The sequence below is a fragment of the Eleginops maclovinus genome, chromosome 9, assembly GCF_036324505.1.
Source record: "Eleginops maclovinus isolate JMC-PN-2008 ecotype Puerto Natales chromosome 9, JC_Emac_rtc_rv5, whole genome shotgun sequence".
NCBI lineage: Eukaryota > Metazoa > Chordata > Actinopteri > Perciformes > Eleginopidae > Eleginops > Eleginops maclovinus.
The window spans coordinates 18,196,510-18,212,784 of NC_086357.1; the positions used below are offsets into that span (position 1 = coordinate 18,196,510).

General features: G+C 40.5%; 1 protein-coding gene across 2 annotated transcripts in view; it reads right to left on the minus strand.

The window, feature by feature from the left end:
• The window catches only part of negr1 (neuronal growth regulator 1), a 120,649-nt gene extending 105,317 nt beyond the window's left edge, over positions 1–15,332 (minus strand). For both annotated transcript variants that reach the window (XM_063891933.1, XM_063891932.1), the window contains exon 1: positions 14,949–15,332. In XM_063891933.1, the coding sequence (XP_063748003.1) occupies positions 14,949–15,121 (173 nt within the window). In that variant the 5' untranslated portion in view covers positions 15,122–15,332. The remainder of the gene's footprint in view (positions 1–14,948) is intronic.
• Positions 15,333–16,275: the final 943 nt, after the last annotated feature.

Here is a 16,275-nt window from a genome sequence, read left to right on the forward strand (position 1 = left end):
AAACTGGAATGGAATATTTTTCAAATTAATTTCCCACAATTTAATCAAAAAAATGATCTGCAGGTAAATTGATAATATAAATCATTCTAAATGAGAACAATATACACAAATAAATAATATCAGGACTGACTATACAGGTTGTATTACTAGCTCAGTCATACAGTTTGATCTGCTCTTTAGGCTATTGGAGAAATTATAGTACAAAACCTGACTTATCCTTTACATACACATTTTATGAATCTCGTCTCTGTATCTACTTCTGAGAATATATAACAATGATCAAAAGAATTAATGGCCCTTTAGTGATGCCTAGAGCTAGTCTTCATTGCAGTCAGTTTCCGTGCAGGCCGTTGTTCCTGGATTTGGCCGGCCACTGTCAGTCTCCTTCCTTCTCCTTCTGCCAGATAGGAAAAAGGGTTGGATGGAGCCTGAAGCTGGAGTGATGATTGATGACACGCCTCCTCTGGTGCACACTTCCCTGCTGACGCACTGCTACACTTTTCGGCACTAATTGGGCAACCCTGCAAACTCTCTTCCCAGAGTATGTAGGGCCCGGGTCTGAGCAAACCACCCACTCAGAGAAGTGTCTGGCCTATGCCGCTGTGATAAAGCACTGCCCACAAGCCTCCGGTAACAGCAACACATCGTGGCCCTGTTTACTGTGTAGCGCACATTTGCCATACACAAGCCATACATTCTTACAGAAGATAAGAACCTATGAGTGTCCTTTTTTCTACCTATTTATATCTACCTGCAGGAAAAGAGGCCCCTATACACTCACAGAATACATTATGATAGTGGGCTCCAACCAATGCTATCCAGCCACTTGATTTTCCCCATGACTGTGTTTTGGGGCCAAGGTGCTTTCTTGGGCCCACATTGTTTGTCTCTCCTCACTTCATCGAGGGTGACTTACATAACCTATGGTATGTGTATAATGCATTTATGAAGATGGATATTAACTGACACAACTTAGATTAAGTGCCCCGCTCAAGGACACATCAGCAGTATCCTCTGCGCTTGCGTTTAAACTGACAACCTCAAGATCATTAATCCATTTAGAGCTTGGAGGGTTTTCGGCGGAGTAAACAGAAGGCCAGTGTCCTTTTCAGAGTGTTTGCTAAACAGCACGGCCTGTTCAGATCATGAATTCATCCAGAATGTTCTGTAATAACGGCCCAGGCAATTATTGAGCTAGCAAACCATATGGCAGGGGAAGACATCTAATAACAGTCTGCTGTATGTTCACGGGTTTTCAATGAAGGACAAAGGTTCAGCTTATGTTTGGGGAAATTGTCGGTGTGCACTGATGCGTGACTTATCTGTGCAATTGGTGAGCACAAAGGGTATTATGTAAAAAAAAACCTTCCTGAATAAATATACATGATGTGCCTCTAAATCTGATTACAATATCGAAACAAGTGGGGAGAGCCATTACTGTCATGTTGCTCTCAACAAACTCAATCGCTTGCCTGCTTTATCAGCAAAATGTTGTTGATTTGTGTTTTAAATCCCTTTTCCGTTTCATTTTCCCTCTTGCCCTTTTCTTTCTTCCCATAATTCTCTTCCTTTTATCTGCTGCTTTTATCCCTACGTAATTGTTAATGTTTAAGGCTCCCAGACTGTATAATAAGAACCTGTCACTGCCTCGGTGGCGGAGTAGGCTAAACTAAGAACTATTGCGTCCAAGAGAATTTCAGAAGACTGAATTGAGGAGGAGGTGGAGATGATATGGACTGAAGCCTTTGAATTTATTCTCTGGTGTGCTTTCAGCTGAGCTTAAACAGGCACTACTGAGGACGAACTCACAACTTAAGGTGGCTGCCTCACCTTAGACAGACTTGCTAGTTGATTAGCTGTTTCTAAAACCATTTATGTAAGCTTACAGCGTGAATAATTCTTATTGTGCTTTTAATCTCTACAAAAGGATGTCTGCATGAATTATTCATGCGGCCGTAAACAGTATCCACCTTATTTATTAACTGTGAGATGAAAAATACATCTATCTGTGGAATAATTTAGTCAGAAAAGCAGCAGCTGAGTTGAAAAAACAAGGAAGTGCATATTTGAGCTGATCGCAGAAAGTAAAAATCAATTTGGAGGAAGTGGCAAGTGTCCATCTGAAGTGCTCTGAACATTCACTCAGTGATGGAGTATGGGGGAATGTCTGCTTCAGCAGGGCTCAGCAGCATCTTACTATATCTGTGTAATGCATAAAAGTACTACAACTATACTGTGTAACAAAAACACATCAGTGCATAGTACCAGCAACAGTATTCATTTTTTGCTCAGGAACGCATTCATACCTTGAAAACAACAAGGGAAGTCAGCCAATACTTTGGATATTTATGTAAAAATGTTAATTGCCATGGCAGCTGTAAATACCAATTGACACTGCATCTAAGTAAAACACTTCTGCAGCCAACAAACCCATCAAAATTGAACTTCATGAAATGAAAGAGAGTTATATCATTGCTGAGGACTCATCACTCTATAGATAAGTAAGAAATTCAATCAGACCCACTTTTCCAACTAAACCTATGGCAAGAGTATGCAAGCTCTATGCCAAAACAATACATCTAAGGGGCAAGTGTAATTTGAATGCACATGTCAGCACACATTACTTCTGAGTGGTAAAGCGGCGTCATTCTGAGTTCAGTGGAAATAAAGGTGTCAGTTCCGTTCTTTAAAATAATTTGGTTGTTGCCAATTGTTTTAAAACATAAACTAAAACCTGTGTGTTTTAGTATGATACACCTAAAGGACCAATATTTAGTTTCACCTTTGTTAGTTGCCAGTGGCCTCTTCTCTGGAACAGCAGCTGCAGTGACAGCATCTACTGCTGTCCGATTCCAAGCAGAAATAACAACAACAACATTGAGTCAGTGCATCATTTATGCGACACAACAGATAAACAGTGGCTAATGCCTTCAAGGAATGCCAATATTTGCCATAAGGCCAATGGCCAGTTGCCGATGTTTGGCCAATAAGTCAGTGAATCCCTGAAACATCAAATCTGTGGCATCAAAAGGGACTGTAAAATGAATTGAGCCAAAATAAATTGTGAAAGCAGTAAGTATCCAGGAATGAAACCGCTTCATAACCAACTCCCACCCAAAGCACTTTTATGTTGTGGTACACTGGCATCAGCATTTAGACAACAAAAAGAAAAATAAAGCATTTGGCTGAGTTTTTCCCAAAAGTGAGGCAGTACATGCCACTGAAAGCATTTCCACGCGTAGCGCCGCCTGTGTTGTGAGATACTACATGTGCCGTGTTAGAGTACAAGCCTCACAATACTGCACAACACATTTTTTCTTTTGAACTTGTTGAATGGGCCTGAGGTGACCATGAAAACAAAGATGACAGGATTATCCTCCGCAGGCTTTGAAAACACTACCCATTAGTGACTGCACCGGCAAAAACCAGGGTGAATATTCTGAAATGGAAGTGACTCTCACAATGTGCTGAGGGGAAGGCAGCAGGGGTTTTGTGTTGGAATCAAAGAAAGTGCCTGGACTTGAGGTTTGTGGAAGAAAGACGTGGCCCACACACTTCACTGAAGACAACTGGCTGTTTTAGAGACCGAAAAATGTACTGTAGGAGCTGGAACCTGATTGAATGCCTGAAGGGAGTTGTATTGTGCCATCTTACTGTGTGTCTCAAAAAACATTGAGATGAAACAGTTGGCATGCATATTCTAACACACATAGCTCCATACACTGTGTTATCTACAAATGCATTTCATTTGTAGCTCCTATGGCTGGATGCTAATTAACCTGGAACTGTAATCCCCCTTTTCAACATGCTTACTAGGTATAATTTAAGAAAAAAACACAGCCCGACATCAATACAGAGAACCTAGTACAGGTAATTGCATGTTGTTCTGTAAAGCTTGCATGTAAGTCTGAAAAGGAAAGTTAAAATATCTCTTGAGAGAACTGCTATCCTTTTTCTTGTTCCAAAAGCCTTTGAATTATTAGCATAGCTTTGAATGCTGCCAAGCTCATACTCTGTGGGTTTGAAACACCCGTAGATCATTCTGCTGCTAGGAAACTTGGCTACATCCCTGAATTGCTGGGTGCACATGCAAGATCATAACCGTTATTGATTATTCAGATGATTATTTTCCTGAATAATCCATTTATTGTACAAAATGTTGAAAACTGCCCTTAACAATTTATTTAAAGCAATGAAAGAAAACATATCCAATTTGTCTGACAAACAGTACACAACTGAAATGTATAATTGGTCCACTATGGTACAACTGGAAAAAAATGGGTTTTAGTGAATGTTTGTCATTTTTTCTTGGAGAATAAAAAACTTACAGATAAAAAATGTAATCAGATATTTACTTTTCTGTCAATCCGCCATTCAATTAATCTACTATAACTGTTTTATTTCTACAAATATTTGGACAGTAAATGATGATGTATGCACATACTTGTATTGGAGTATAAATATTGCATTACCCCAGGGTTGGATGTTTAAGTAGAGAGAGACAAATAGTGAGTCATTGTAGCAGAAAAAACATTATTTCATTCATTACTATTTAAATATGGATAATTGGATTATAAGTAAAAAGACATTTTAAAAAAGCTTTTGGTATCATATTTTATTTTCCTCAAAAAGTAGTCATTATTGGTCCTAACTAGTACTAGCAAAAGCCTTTTGCACATTTCTGGTAATGCAAACCTGACCTTTTCTGCAACTGCTTCACAATGAAAGTCTTTTACAGGTCAACGTTGTAAGGGTTTTATTGTGAAGCAGCTACAAATACTTCCAGCCTTTGTGACAGATGAGGCTGACAGTGCGCTCACAACATCGAAAGGTGCGAGCAACACAAGCATGTGGACAAACGTTATTTTCCTTTCCCTTTCTTGATCCTCCTTAACAACGGTCAATATATTCCTTGACAGCGGTCTGTACTACTGGATTAACAATGTGTGACATGTTCTGAATTGACCAATCAGAATCGAGTATTCAACAAAGCCATGTAATAAAGTGGTTTTAACTTAGCATCTGTATTATAATGGTTATTGTTGACCAGATTGTCTTCAAGCCTCCAGCTTCTGTCTCAAATGATTTCTGATGAAGCACCGTTGACTGCTGAGTATAACAGGACAGACCACAGGTAAGCTAACATGCTTGATACAGACCAAAGAAGAACCAAGTCCCTACAGACCATATCGGAAAGCTCATCAAATGATAGGTAGTAACTGATCACAGCTACATTTGCTTGGCTACAGTGCTTACCTTTAGATGCAATAAAAGAACAGAGAGAACGAGTTAGCAAGGTAAAAAGAAGGTGACAGAGAGAGAGGAGAAAGAAAGAGACGCAGAGAGGGAAGTTGAGAGATCAAAGTCCCATTATGAATAGCGAACCCCCCTCCTCGCGTCTAAAATTAGGATCTTAATGAGTGGCAGTCTCACAGATCAGTTGATGAATTCACTGTTTAACATTAGCACAGATTTAGTCAATCCTCCTGCCATGGAGTGGTTGGGACAAAGCCTGACAGCCTATTAATGCAAATGTGTTTTGTCGTTTTTTCAAGAGCTTTACATTGTGTTGTAGTCAAAAAATAAAATATGTTTCCCTCTGAAAGAACGGAATACTTACAGAGAGGTGTGTTCAACCAGATTCTAAGTTCATATAATTAAACATGCTATTCAAAACGGAAGGTTTCGACCTTTTCCATGACATACTCATAGGGGAAAAACCTTTGTATGAATCTACTAGAGATGCCCACATCACGTTTTTGTTGCCAATGCTTTATCTAATAGCCCCAGATACACACAGAGCTAGGGCTGCAGTCTAGTCTTTGGTCAAAATGCAAGTTTTTATCAGAAAAAAATGATGCTTCAATCGAAGATTGTTGGGGCTTAGTCTTTCAAAAACAACACTGAATTAAAAAAAAAAAATGTTCCTGCTAAATTCCATATGCAAAAGGGACACACGCTACATTCAAGGCTTCATTTTATAATCTGAATAGAGAAGCTTTGAAATGTAAAAAATATTGTTAGCCTTCATAACATCATGGTCATACTCTATAAGTGGCCTACCTCTTTTCTTTTAATTGTCTGCTGTCAGCTTATCAAACTTGCCATACTTTTCTATGTGATGCGTCTTCTAGTGTCTTACTGAGTTTGTAACTTGCTTCCCTGGCCGGGTATTTTTATCCTGTTAAAGATGGCATAAATTACATCTGTGTCACACAATTTGTAAAAGTGCCACAACGAAAATGGCCCGAGATCGCAGAGTAAAACCATGGATGCCAATCTCTCAATTGCATAATTTTACTGAACATTAGCCAAGTCTGATTGGTGGACAACCAATGAGGGCATTTCTCATAGGAAACATTCAATACTTCCATTTGTCATGGCCCCCCTTCCTCTACAACAACATTAAATTAAAACTGTTCAGTAAATATGCTTAAGTATTCCACAGTACTGCAACATCATGTCCAAAAAGGAGGCCTTTACTTACTGTGCATAAATTCCTTACAGTATTAATGACGTATTTTCGGAAATGAGCCCGACACGTCTGCTACCTTAACTCCTGACCCCATTGGGAACAATGGTAGCCGTATTCTCACGGATATTGATTTGCTCCGATGCTTCTTTCTCCATTTACTAATAATTACAGATGCACACTGTCCAATTACTCGGCTCCAACAAACATTTACAGCAGTCTGAAATCCACACACTCATTATGCAGATGACAGAGAGAGAGAGACAGTGAGAAGGAGAAAACAAAACCCAAAACCTGCTCAGAGCGACTCCAATTAAAATTCTTTAGCCATGCCAACATCGAGCAAATGAATTATGACAATATGTATCTACTTCAGCTGCTGGAGTCTCCAGCCATGGTGGAAGGTGACAATGAGTGAGCTAACTGAAGTGTTCAAAAAATGACTGTCAATACTTCTTTCTTAATTTGGGATAGTTTCCTTAAGTTACTGTTGAAAACACTGACGAATGTAATGATTAATTAAGATGTATTTGTATTGAAACGTGGAACTACAGCAACCAGAAGTAATTATTCTACTCTTTAAGGATGCCATATTCACATTATCTCCTACAGTACAATCGCTTGCTTGCTGTCTTTACTGTTCCATCTCTGAAATTGTGGCTCCAGAGGGAGGTGCATGTACCTAGTGTTAACCTAAGATACAATGCTCATGTTGAATTCCATTAAAGGACGAGAGAATACCCTCTACAAGAGCTGAAATCCCTCCGGACTGTTTTAACTCAATGAAGGGCATCGCTAAGACAACCACGTGTCAACACTTCTGATTTATTACTCCTGTGGGATCAAACTAGTGTTTACCTTTTGTCCCTCTAGCTTCAGACCATGCTCACACATACAATATCTTACATTGAAGATAATGACATCAATCCCTCCTTCCTGGGGGGAAAACTCCCATGATGATGATTCAGTCCCACTTCCAAAAGTCATGGGATATAGGCTTAATAAAAATCAGGTGAGATATGTATGGAGATTGCATGACAAATTGGACTAAACAGCTGAATACAGTGGGGCAAAAAAGTATTTAGTCAGCCACCAATTGTGCAAGTTCTCCCATTTAAAAAGATGAGAGAGGCCTGTAATTTTTATCATAGGTACACTTCAACTATGAGAGACAAAATGAGAAAAAAAAAATCCAGGAAATCACATTGTAGGATTTTTAATGAATTAATTGGTAAATTCCTCTGTAAAATAAGTATTTGGTCACCTACAAACAAGCAAGATTTCTGGCTCTCACAGACCTGTAACTTCTTCTTTAAGAGGCTCCTCTGTCCTCCACTCGTTACCTGTATTAATGGCACCTTTTTGAACTCGTTATCAGTATAAAGGACACCTGTCCACAACCTCAAACAGTCATACTCCAAACTCCACTATGGCCAAGACCAAAGAGCTGTCAAAGGAGACCAGAGACAAAATTGTAGACCTGCACCAGGCTGGGAAAACTGAATCTGCAATAGGTAAGCAGCTTGGTGTGAAGAAATCAACTGTGGGAGCAATTATTAGAAAATGGAAGACATACAAGACCACTGCTAATCTCCCTCGATCTGGGGCTCCATGCAAGATCTCACCCCGTGGGGTCAAAATGATCACAAGAACGGTGAGCAAAAATCCCAGAACCACACGGGGGGACCTAGTGAATGACCTGCAGAGAGCTGGGACCAAAGTAACAGAGGCTACCATCAGTAACACACTACGCCGCCAGGGACTTAAATCCTGCAGTTCCAGACGTGTCCCCCTGCTTAAACCAGTAGCTACATGTCCAGGCCCATCTGAAGTTTGCTAGAGGGCATTTGGATGATCCAGAAGAGGATTGGGAGAATGTCATATGGTCAGATGAAACCAAAATAGATCTTTTTGGTAAAAACTCAACTCATCCAAAGAACACCATACCTACTGTGAAGCATGGGGGTGGAAACATCATGCTTTGGGGCTGTTTTTCTGCAAAGGGACCAGGACGACTGATCCGTGTAAAGGAAAGAATGAATGGGGCCCTGTATCGTGAGATTTTGAGTGAAAACCTCCTTCCATCAGCAAGGGTACTGAAGATGAAGCGTGGCTGGGTCTTTCAGCATGACAATGATCCCAAACACACCGCCAGGGCAACGAAGGAGTGGCTTCGTAAGAAGCATTTCAAGGTCCTGGAGTGGACTAGCCAGTCTCCAGATCTCAACCCCATAGAAAATCTTTGGAGGGAGTTGAAAGTCCGTGTTGCCCAGCAACAGCCCCAAAACATCACTGCTTTAGAGGAGATCTGCATGGAGGAATGGGCCAAAATACCAGCAACAGTGTGTGAACACCTTGTGAAGACTTACAGAAAACGTTTGACCTCTGTCATTGCCAACAAAGGGTATATAACAAAGTATTGAGATGAACTTTTGTTATTGACCAAATACTTATTTTCCACAATAATCTGAAAATAAATTCTTTAAAAATCCTACAATGTGATTTTCTGGATTTTTTTTCTCATTCTGTCTCTCATAGTTGAGGTATACCTATGATAAAAATGACAGGCCTCTCTCATCTTTTTAAATGGGAGAACTTGCACAATTGGTGGCTGACTAAATACTTCTTTGCCCACTGTATATGACGATGCCTCCTGCAGTGATTTCTTAGCAGATAATTTCAGGTTTCCCAGATGCTTACTAAAGGTTAAGGTGTCTCTCGTGCTCAGCATACATAAGTATAGTGTACCACCCGTACGCCTCCACTCCTTGTTTCAAAGTTTCAGCATCACACAGGCTTCAAACAGTGATGTCAGCAGGTTTTTCTCTATAACCTGCTGACATGAGAGGCATAATAAGACTTGCTGGTATATAAGCGGGCTCAATTTAGGAGGCCCAGATGAGATTACAATGTTGTCAGAGTAGCACAACTAATTATCATGAAACACAAGGAGATGCTAACTGATTGATTAAGGATTGTAATTGAAGGGGCTCTGAGGAATCGTTGTAGCTCTCTGTGATGAGAGACAGGAAGTGCTGGCGTATGATTTAGAACAGAAAAGGCTGTACACTGTTCAACACGGAAACAGGTTTATTTCTAATGTAGCACACTGAGAATCAATGCAGTCCACAATCTGTCAAAGGAGTCTGTTAAAAACTCAAAACACTTAAAGCACTTGCTTGATGATGATGATTACACTTATTACGTGGCCAAATGCAGCATTGAAATATTTGTTCCCAAGCCAAACTTTAATTGAAGTAAAACAAAATACACATCTCCCCAACAGACATGTTTGGTAGAAAAATTCAGTTTAACCCTCACTTTAAAATTGGCCAAAAGACAACCTGTTATTGCCTATCAAGTCACTCTGTCAAGTTTAATTGTGAGGCTTATAGCTTTCTCACAACACAAAAACACTCTTCTGAGATTTTTCTTTGGAATTATTGCAATTACGTGGAAGCTCACAGCTGGGTACGGGGTAAAAGCTCCATTTTCCACCCTAAATCATTTTCCCTATCCCCTGTTATTGTAGCGATTATAAGAATATTAGAAAGGCGCTTTAAAACCTAGCATAGCATCTATTGCGCATGAAGGATTTTCCTAATAAAAGCATTTCTGTCTAGGCTTTAATTCACTGGGGCACTCAATCACTAGCTCTAATTGAAATATGCTAGAAATAGGAGCACTTTATTTTTAAAAAGAACAATAGATTGCCTCAAAAAGGATGAATATAATCTAGAATATTTCATGATGTAGGCCTATATCCTGCTTTATATTTGTTCGTTTCAATAGAGTTTACTTGTCTGACACTTTATAGATTATTTATCTTCATAGTCAACTGTATTTTCTCTAATGCCAGTTTATTTTTATGTCTTCTTTGAGATGTTTACACTTTAGCAGTGTTTAGTTCTTCTTTTTATTTCTAATTATTTTCTATGCCTTGTATTGTATAATGCTGCTGCAATACAAAAATGTCCCAGTTTGGGAAAAATAAAGTCACTTATCTTGTCTTAGATCGAATTCATTGAGATTTTAGAGTTTCATTTTGCTTTCATCATATGTTGGCACATAGTTACAACACATGGAAATAAATAACAATGGGCGTTCACAAAAAAACTCTAGCATAGAATATAATCATTTACAACACTGGTTTGGATTTTGTGTGTAGGTTTTAAAACAAGATGAATGAACCATACCATATGGCTCTTTCTAATCCAAAGAGCATTTGATAAATGTCATGAAAGTGTTGCTCCACACATTTGAGATTAATTCTGGTCTTATTTGTGGGATAAGGCTCATTTCAGAAACAAGCATGAATCAAACAATTCAAAACAAGTCAGCAGGCTCTGACTTTCAAGTGGATGCTGCGGAGGAGGTTAACTGGAGGTCTTAAGGAGGAGGCAGCTGCTGTGAAAGACTTCTCAGCCCCTGATCTAGCTTGTCACCTTACTGGCTTATTTCCAGCTGTACTAGAGAACATCAATTGAAAATGGATGCCAGAGTAATGAATCTGATTAATACTTTAGTGTATCCAGCTTCCCTTGGGCAACAGGGCACAGACCCACAGTGGTACGAATACGCAGGCTTTCTTGTGTTTTAAAAGAAAAAGGTTGGATTTATTTTACATTAAACAGCATGTGTTTCTCCATGTTAGTTATATCTGTGCCTGGGTGACTCCATCTGGGAGCCCCCATGCCCATTGTTTTGCATCGTGATAACATCTACTCCCTCTCCAAAAATGAGGTCACATTACTTGATCCTTGAGATGGGCAGACCCCTAAGAGCATAAGGACTGTGCAGCAAAGCAACTAAACAAAGCAACAATGATCGCATTAAACATGTAGTGCAGCAGACAGGCGAGGCACATTTCGGCATTTAATTAACATTAACAGACTCACAGGTTGCCTACCAATGTGTCAGAAAAAGTAGCTTTCCCGAACGAATGCACGAAACTGCAGGTATCTGGCAGCTAACTGGTGTGCAAACCATATACTATATCTCCAACCAGGCTATTGCCCACAACGGGCTGCGGCCTAATTAAAAAAATCTGAAATGTAAAATAAGGAGAGGGAGCCTTGCAGCCATGGTTATGGTCTGTGTTAAGGGTAGAGTCAACAATGATTTCCTAAAATGGTGTCTTTAGGTGTTTGAACACTTGATATTCCTGTATTCCTCCTCACCAGCCTCTTCGTTGGGGCGGGGACACCAAGCCATTTAAACTGGATGTTGTCTCTGGCTCAAGTGCTTATAGAAAATGTCAAGACCTTTCAAAGCCATAATAGTGAAACAGTTGAGGAAAATGATACATGGCACTGTTTTTTTTGTGTCCTGGATAGGGCTAAAAAACGCAGCTCCAGTACAATCATGTACAGCCAGAAAAGATTTTCATCAACCGGTCTGTTGACATGAGGCAATGATTTTAGATTTATACGGAATACCAGACTTTCAAACTAGTGACAGGTCAATTTTGCACCATTACAGAGACTAGGGCCCATGGTGCAGGCCTTATCCTGTGGCTGTGGGCCAACTGTCAAACTAAATGACGAAAATAAGCTTGGATCATTATTTTATTCTTGGTGTGTACAGCCTTGCTCATATTTATTTACCTGGTTCCCTTTAAACAAATATAACGTGTCACTTTTAAAGCACAATCAGTTGTAACTTTTGTCTAGCTCTAGCACCACCCATATTTCATTTGGAAAACATGACACACCAAGATAAAAAGACCAACATACTTTAAGAATAGTACTGCAAATGGCATCTGTATGATAGCAGCAAATGCTTAAGATTTCAGTCTGCCCGGACTAAATTTCCAGACACTCGCTCTTTGCTGTTGATTACAGCTGTTTATTCATGTGGAAGAGGCTGCCACTGATACCGTGTGTTTCCTGACAGCATGGGAACTGTCTTTTCATCTGGCTGTCCCCCTCAAATTCATAGCCAGATGAGACATTTACTGGGAAGAGTCGGGGTTTGTTCAACAGAATCCAAATGACATGAAAACAGCAAAAGGATGTGGGGAGAAAGGAATGTGTGGCTCATCTGAGACAATGGGCTCCCTAAGGAAGTTGATAGATTTCATGTAAAAGAATGCAGCATGCGTGCATAACTTGAATGCACTGATGCAAAACACTAAAGAAGCAGCAGCCCGACTCGTTTCAAATATGCAGTCCTTCGTTAGAGGCTGGAAATGGCTTAGCTTTAAACCAATCAAAAAAGATAAAAAAGGATGATGATGCACATGTGTACCCTTACTCATCTTCCAGAAGTTCAAATCATTTAATTGATATGGACCCACTGTCCAACATGAATCAGGGCAGCAGTAATGCGGCGCTAAGAATTTAATAGGTGGGGGAAATGAACATATGACAGCGGACGCACCTCACGGGAGCTACTCTATAATCCAGAGGCAGTGACTAATTGCATGCTTCTGGGTTTGTCAGTATTTGAAAGTGCTCACATTTTTTAGCCAGAAATCACCCGAAGGGCCACAGTAAAATTGCCTTCTAATAGTCCGAGGTCTTGAAACCGAGAAACGCAACAAACAAGCACTGTTTTCTGCACCAAGTTGCTAAAAGAAATGATTCATGCTTTGATGACCGTCTCTAAAGACCATGGGGGAAAAAAGAACGAAGGAAGAAACGACTAAGCCATGATTCCTTGTGGTATGAGAACATGACTGAAACAAGACACAGTAGGCCTTTATTATCACGTTGGTGATGACAGTGTTAATGCAATCTAGAGAGGCAAGGACAACAGTTTAAGAGATTTACAATCTCTGTAAGGTCAACAGGTGTGAGCTCAGCGAGGTGATAACTTCACAGAGGCAACATTCACGTGAATGAAAAAAGGCCAATGAATGGTTATAGCGAGTGCTGAATAACCATTAATTAGGTGTAAGAACCCGGCAATGAATGCATCTTCCTAGAAGGCATTTACTGAGGCGATGACCCGCTTGTGGAGTGTTGCCTTATTCAAGGGGTGGGAGGCAACTTGTTTATTGAGCTGATTCATAGCCCAGGGATAATCTCTGGTCCAATAAACCATATGGATTCCGGCAAAGCTTCTGCCACTGATCACAGCCGACACAGATTGACACCAGGGAATTAGACGCCCTCTCTTAAGAGACAGTCAGAGGTGTAAGTCTCTTTGATGCGACAGCCCTTTAGGCATGGTTAAAATCATGTTAAAAATAGTTAGCACCCCATAGCTGTTGCCAAGGTAATTATGTGATGATAAGTAGCAACACATTTAAACCACCCTCATCGTAAGACACTTACCTCTATAAAGACACTTATGATGACCTTATGCCACAGAAACAATTCAGCTCTTCAGCAATCAAGTATAACAATAATGACTAAAAGCCAAGCTGAGTGGAACTTTAGACGGTTAGCTGCTCTGTATTCAGGGCCACACTGGGCATCTCTCAGTCAACATCCACACAATTCATATTGAAATGGGCCAGGCCTGCCCCCTCAGCCTTTTTCTGAGAGCCATCACAGCGGATATTTGATATTGGTAGAACAAGATAATATCACAGCTTTCAAGGATTTGCATTTTTTTCCCCTGTGTTTAGTGTAGAGTTATGAATTCTGAGAATAACTGAAATATACTCCACAGATGTGATATAGGGGGATAAAACTGCAAAAGTGGTATTGATACTTCTGCATTGAAAGTGCTGTAAGCTAGGTTGACACTGTTTTTGATGATATGCCGAGAACAAAATATGCAAAAACTTCTCGAAGTGCACTAGTCCACGCCCATGTCCAGTCAGTGTGTGCATTAACAGGCAGCTCTATCTGGCACCGTAGCATACGTGATGGAGGGAAGATGGGGGAGGATGGGGGAGAGAGCGCGTCATTGCCATAACTCGATTCTGATAAACAGCCACCACACAAACACACTCTTCGGCCTCGTTTTTATACTGCGACATCACAATAAACACTTCATTCTGCAAAACTGTCAGGGCGTCACTAAATAAATAGTTCGGTTTTCAATCTTCAGCTCCTGTGTTTAGCACTCATAGCTTTTGGAAATGTAGGAACGACCATCATGTAATGAGCGATAGGCTATGCGGGGCTGTTCGTTTGGTTATTTCAGGCGAGATGTTCCCACCTGCAAGAGGTTATACAATCAAACGCACACCTAATAACACTTAAACTCTGGTAGCTCATGTGCACAGAGGGAAAGTATGTTAGAAAACTTTGCGGTTGCAACTGCCTCTGCACAGGAGCGGCGTCCTGCGTAGCACTGACCGTCCCCCAGTCGAGCGAAAACAAGGACGGGATGGATCGGAGATGGCCTATTGTGTGTTTATCGCAGACGCTGTGCAAACACCCCGTTTAAAAGTAGTTAAGAGACATGTTTAAAACGATTAACTGGTGTTAAGGAGCGTGTGCGGATGAGAGCTTTAGAGAGCCCCCGACAGAGAGTTAGTGTGAGCGGGAGAAAGTGAAGTTGTGTAGGCTTGTTTTACCTCAGAAGAGCCGTGTCGCCTTGTCTGCTGACCACACTTTCAACCGAGTAGGGATAGTCCACAGTTTGTCCAGCGGGCAAACAGGACGGCAGAAAGCAGCACAAGCTGAGTATTATCGCAGTTAGCCACTGACCAGAGACACAAGCATCCTGCACCGCAAACATTATGTCCATGACAGCTGTGTTGTGTTGCCGCTTTTTCCCCAAGTCTTCCCGTCTCGATTAAGCGAGGAGTTCAAAAAAAGAAACGTCGTTTTTATTTCCACACTTTTCCTCCTCGGAGCCCCGTAAAGAAATGGTCCGCCGTACAGTTTCCCAGGTTTGTTTTGCTGGATGTGGAGCCCACTGTGCGGGGAAGTGTACTCTCCAGTGGCTTGCACACCATCTAGTGAGGAAACGCGATGTAAAATGGGAGCAGACCTAGAAGCAGACAACCCCCAGGCTCTGATCCTGTTGCCATGCGGCCGTTTCCCGGGCAACCCGTTCCCAGTGGCTTGGTGATGGAGCAGTTAAAACGGGAAGGTATTGATACAACCCAGGAGCAATTAAAGATATCGACTGGAGAAACACCCCCTATTTATTCCCCATAAGAAAATTAACAAAACCTTTGCTGGAAATGGAGCTAACTGTTAGTGATGATGCAGGTGCATCCTGTAGGAATACTTTGGAAAATACCCTTTATCACAGAAAATATATATTAAATTGTGCATAATGTTATGTCATCATTTATAGCCCACGAGTGTAAAAGTGCAATTTAAAATTTAAATATATAAAATATCTTGCAATACAATTAAAACTATATTATAAGCCCCTTTAGGGAGATATTGAGAATATCAGAGTGATATTTCATTAAGCTGGGAAAACTGCAACTGTGACTGTATTCACACACAGAGACACACAGGGGACATACAAAATGTGTTTTAGAGCAGTAGCCCTCTGTATCATGCTGCTCTAAGCCTTTTGACTTAGCCTACATAATACTTAACAGACTGTACAGCCGTAGCCATGGAAATGACACACATTTGTCAGAGGTGACATGTTGGTATTGCTCCTCTTAATTATTGCAAATGACACATGACTGGTTATGCACATTACAAAACTTCCCTGCGGATTTTTCACAGCATAATAACAGACTAAATAAAACCGTTAGCTTGTATCACTACATCAGAGAGCATGTGCTTGAAATTGACTCAGTTAAAGATTTTATACAAGTTATCATACAAAATGAACTGTAGGGATATTGGTCCCGCAACCAGTAACCAACATTATCTCCTGCAACAGTTCCATGGATTTGTTTTATTTGCTGTTTTATTCCTGATTCTATTTAT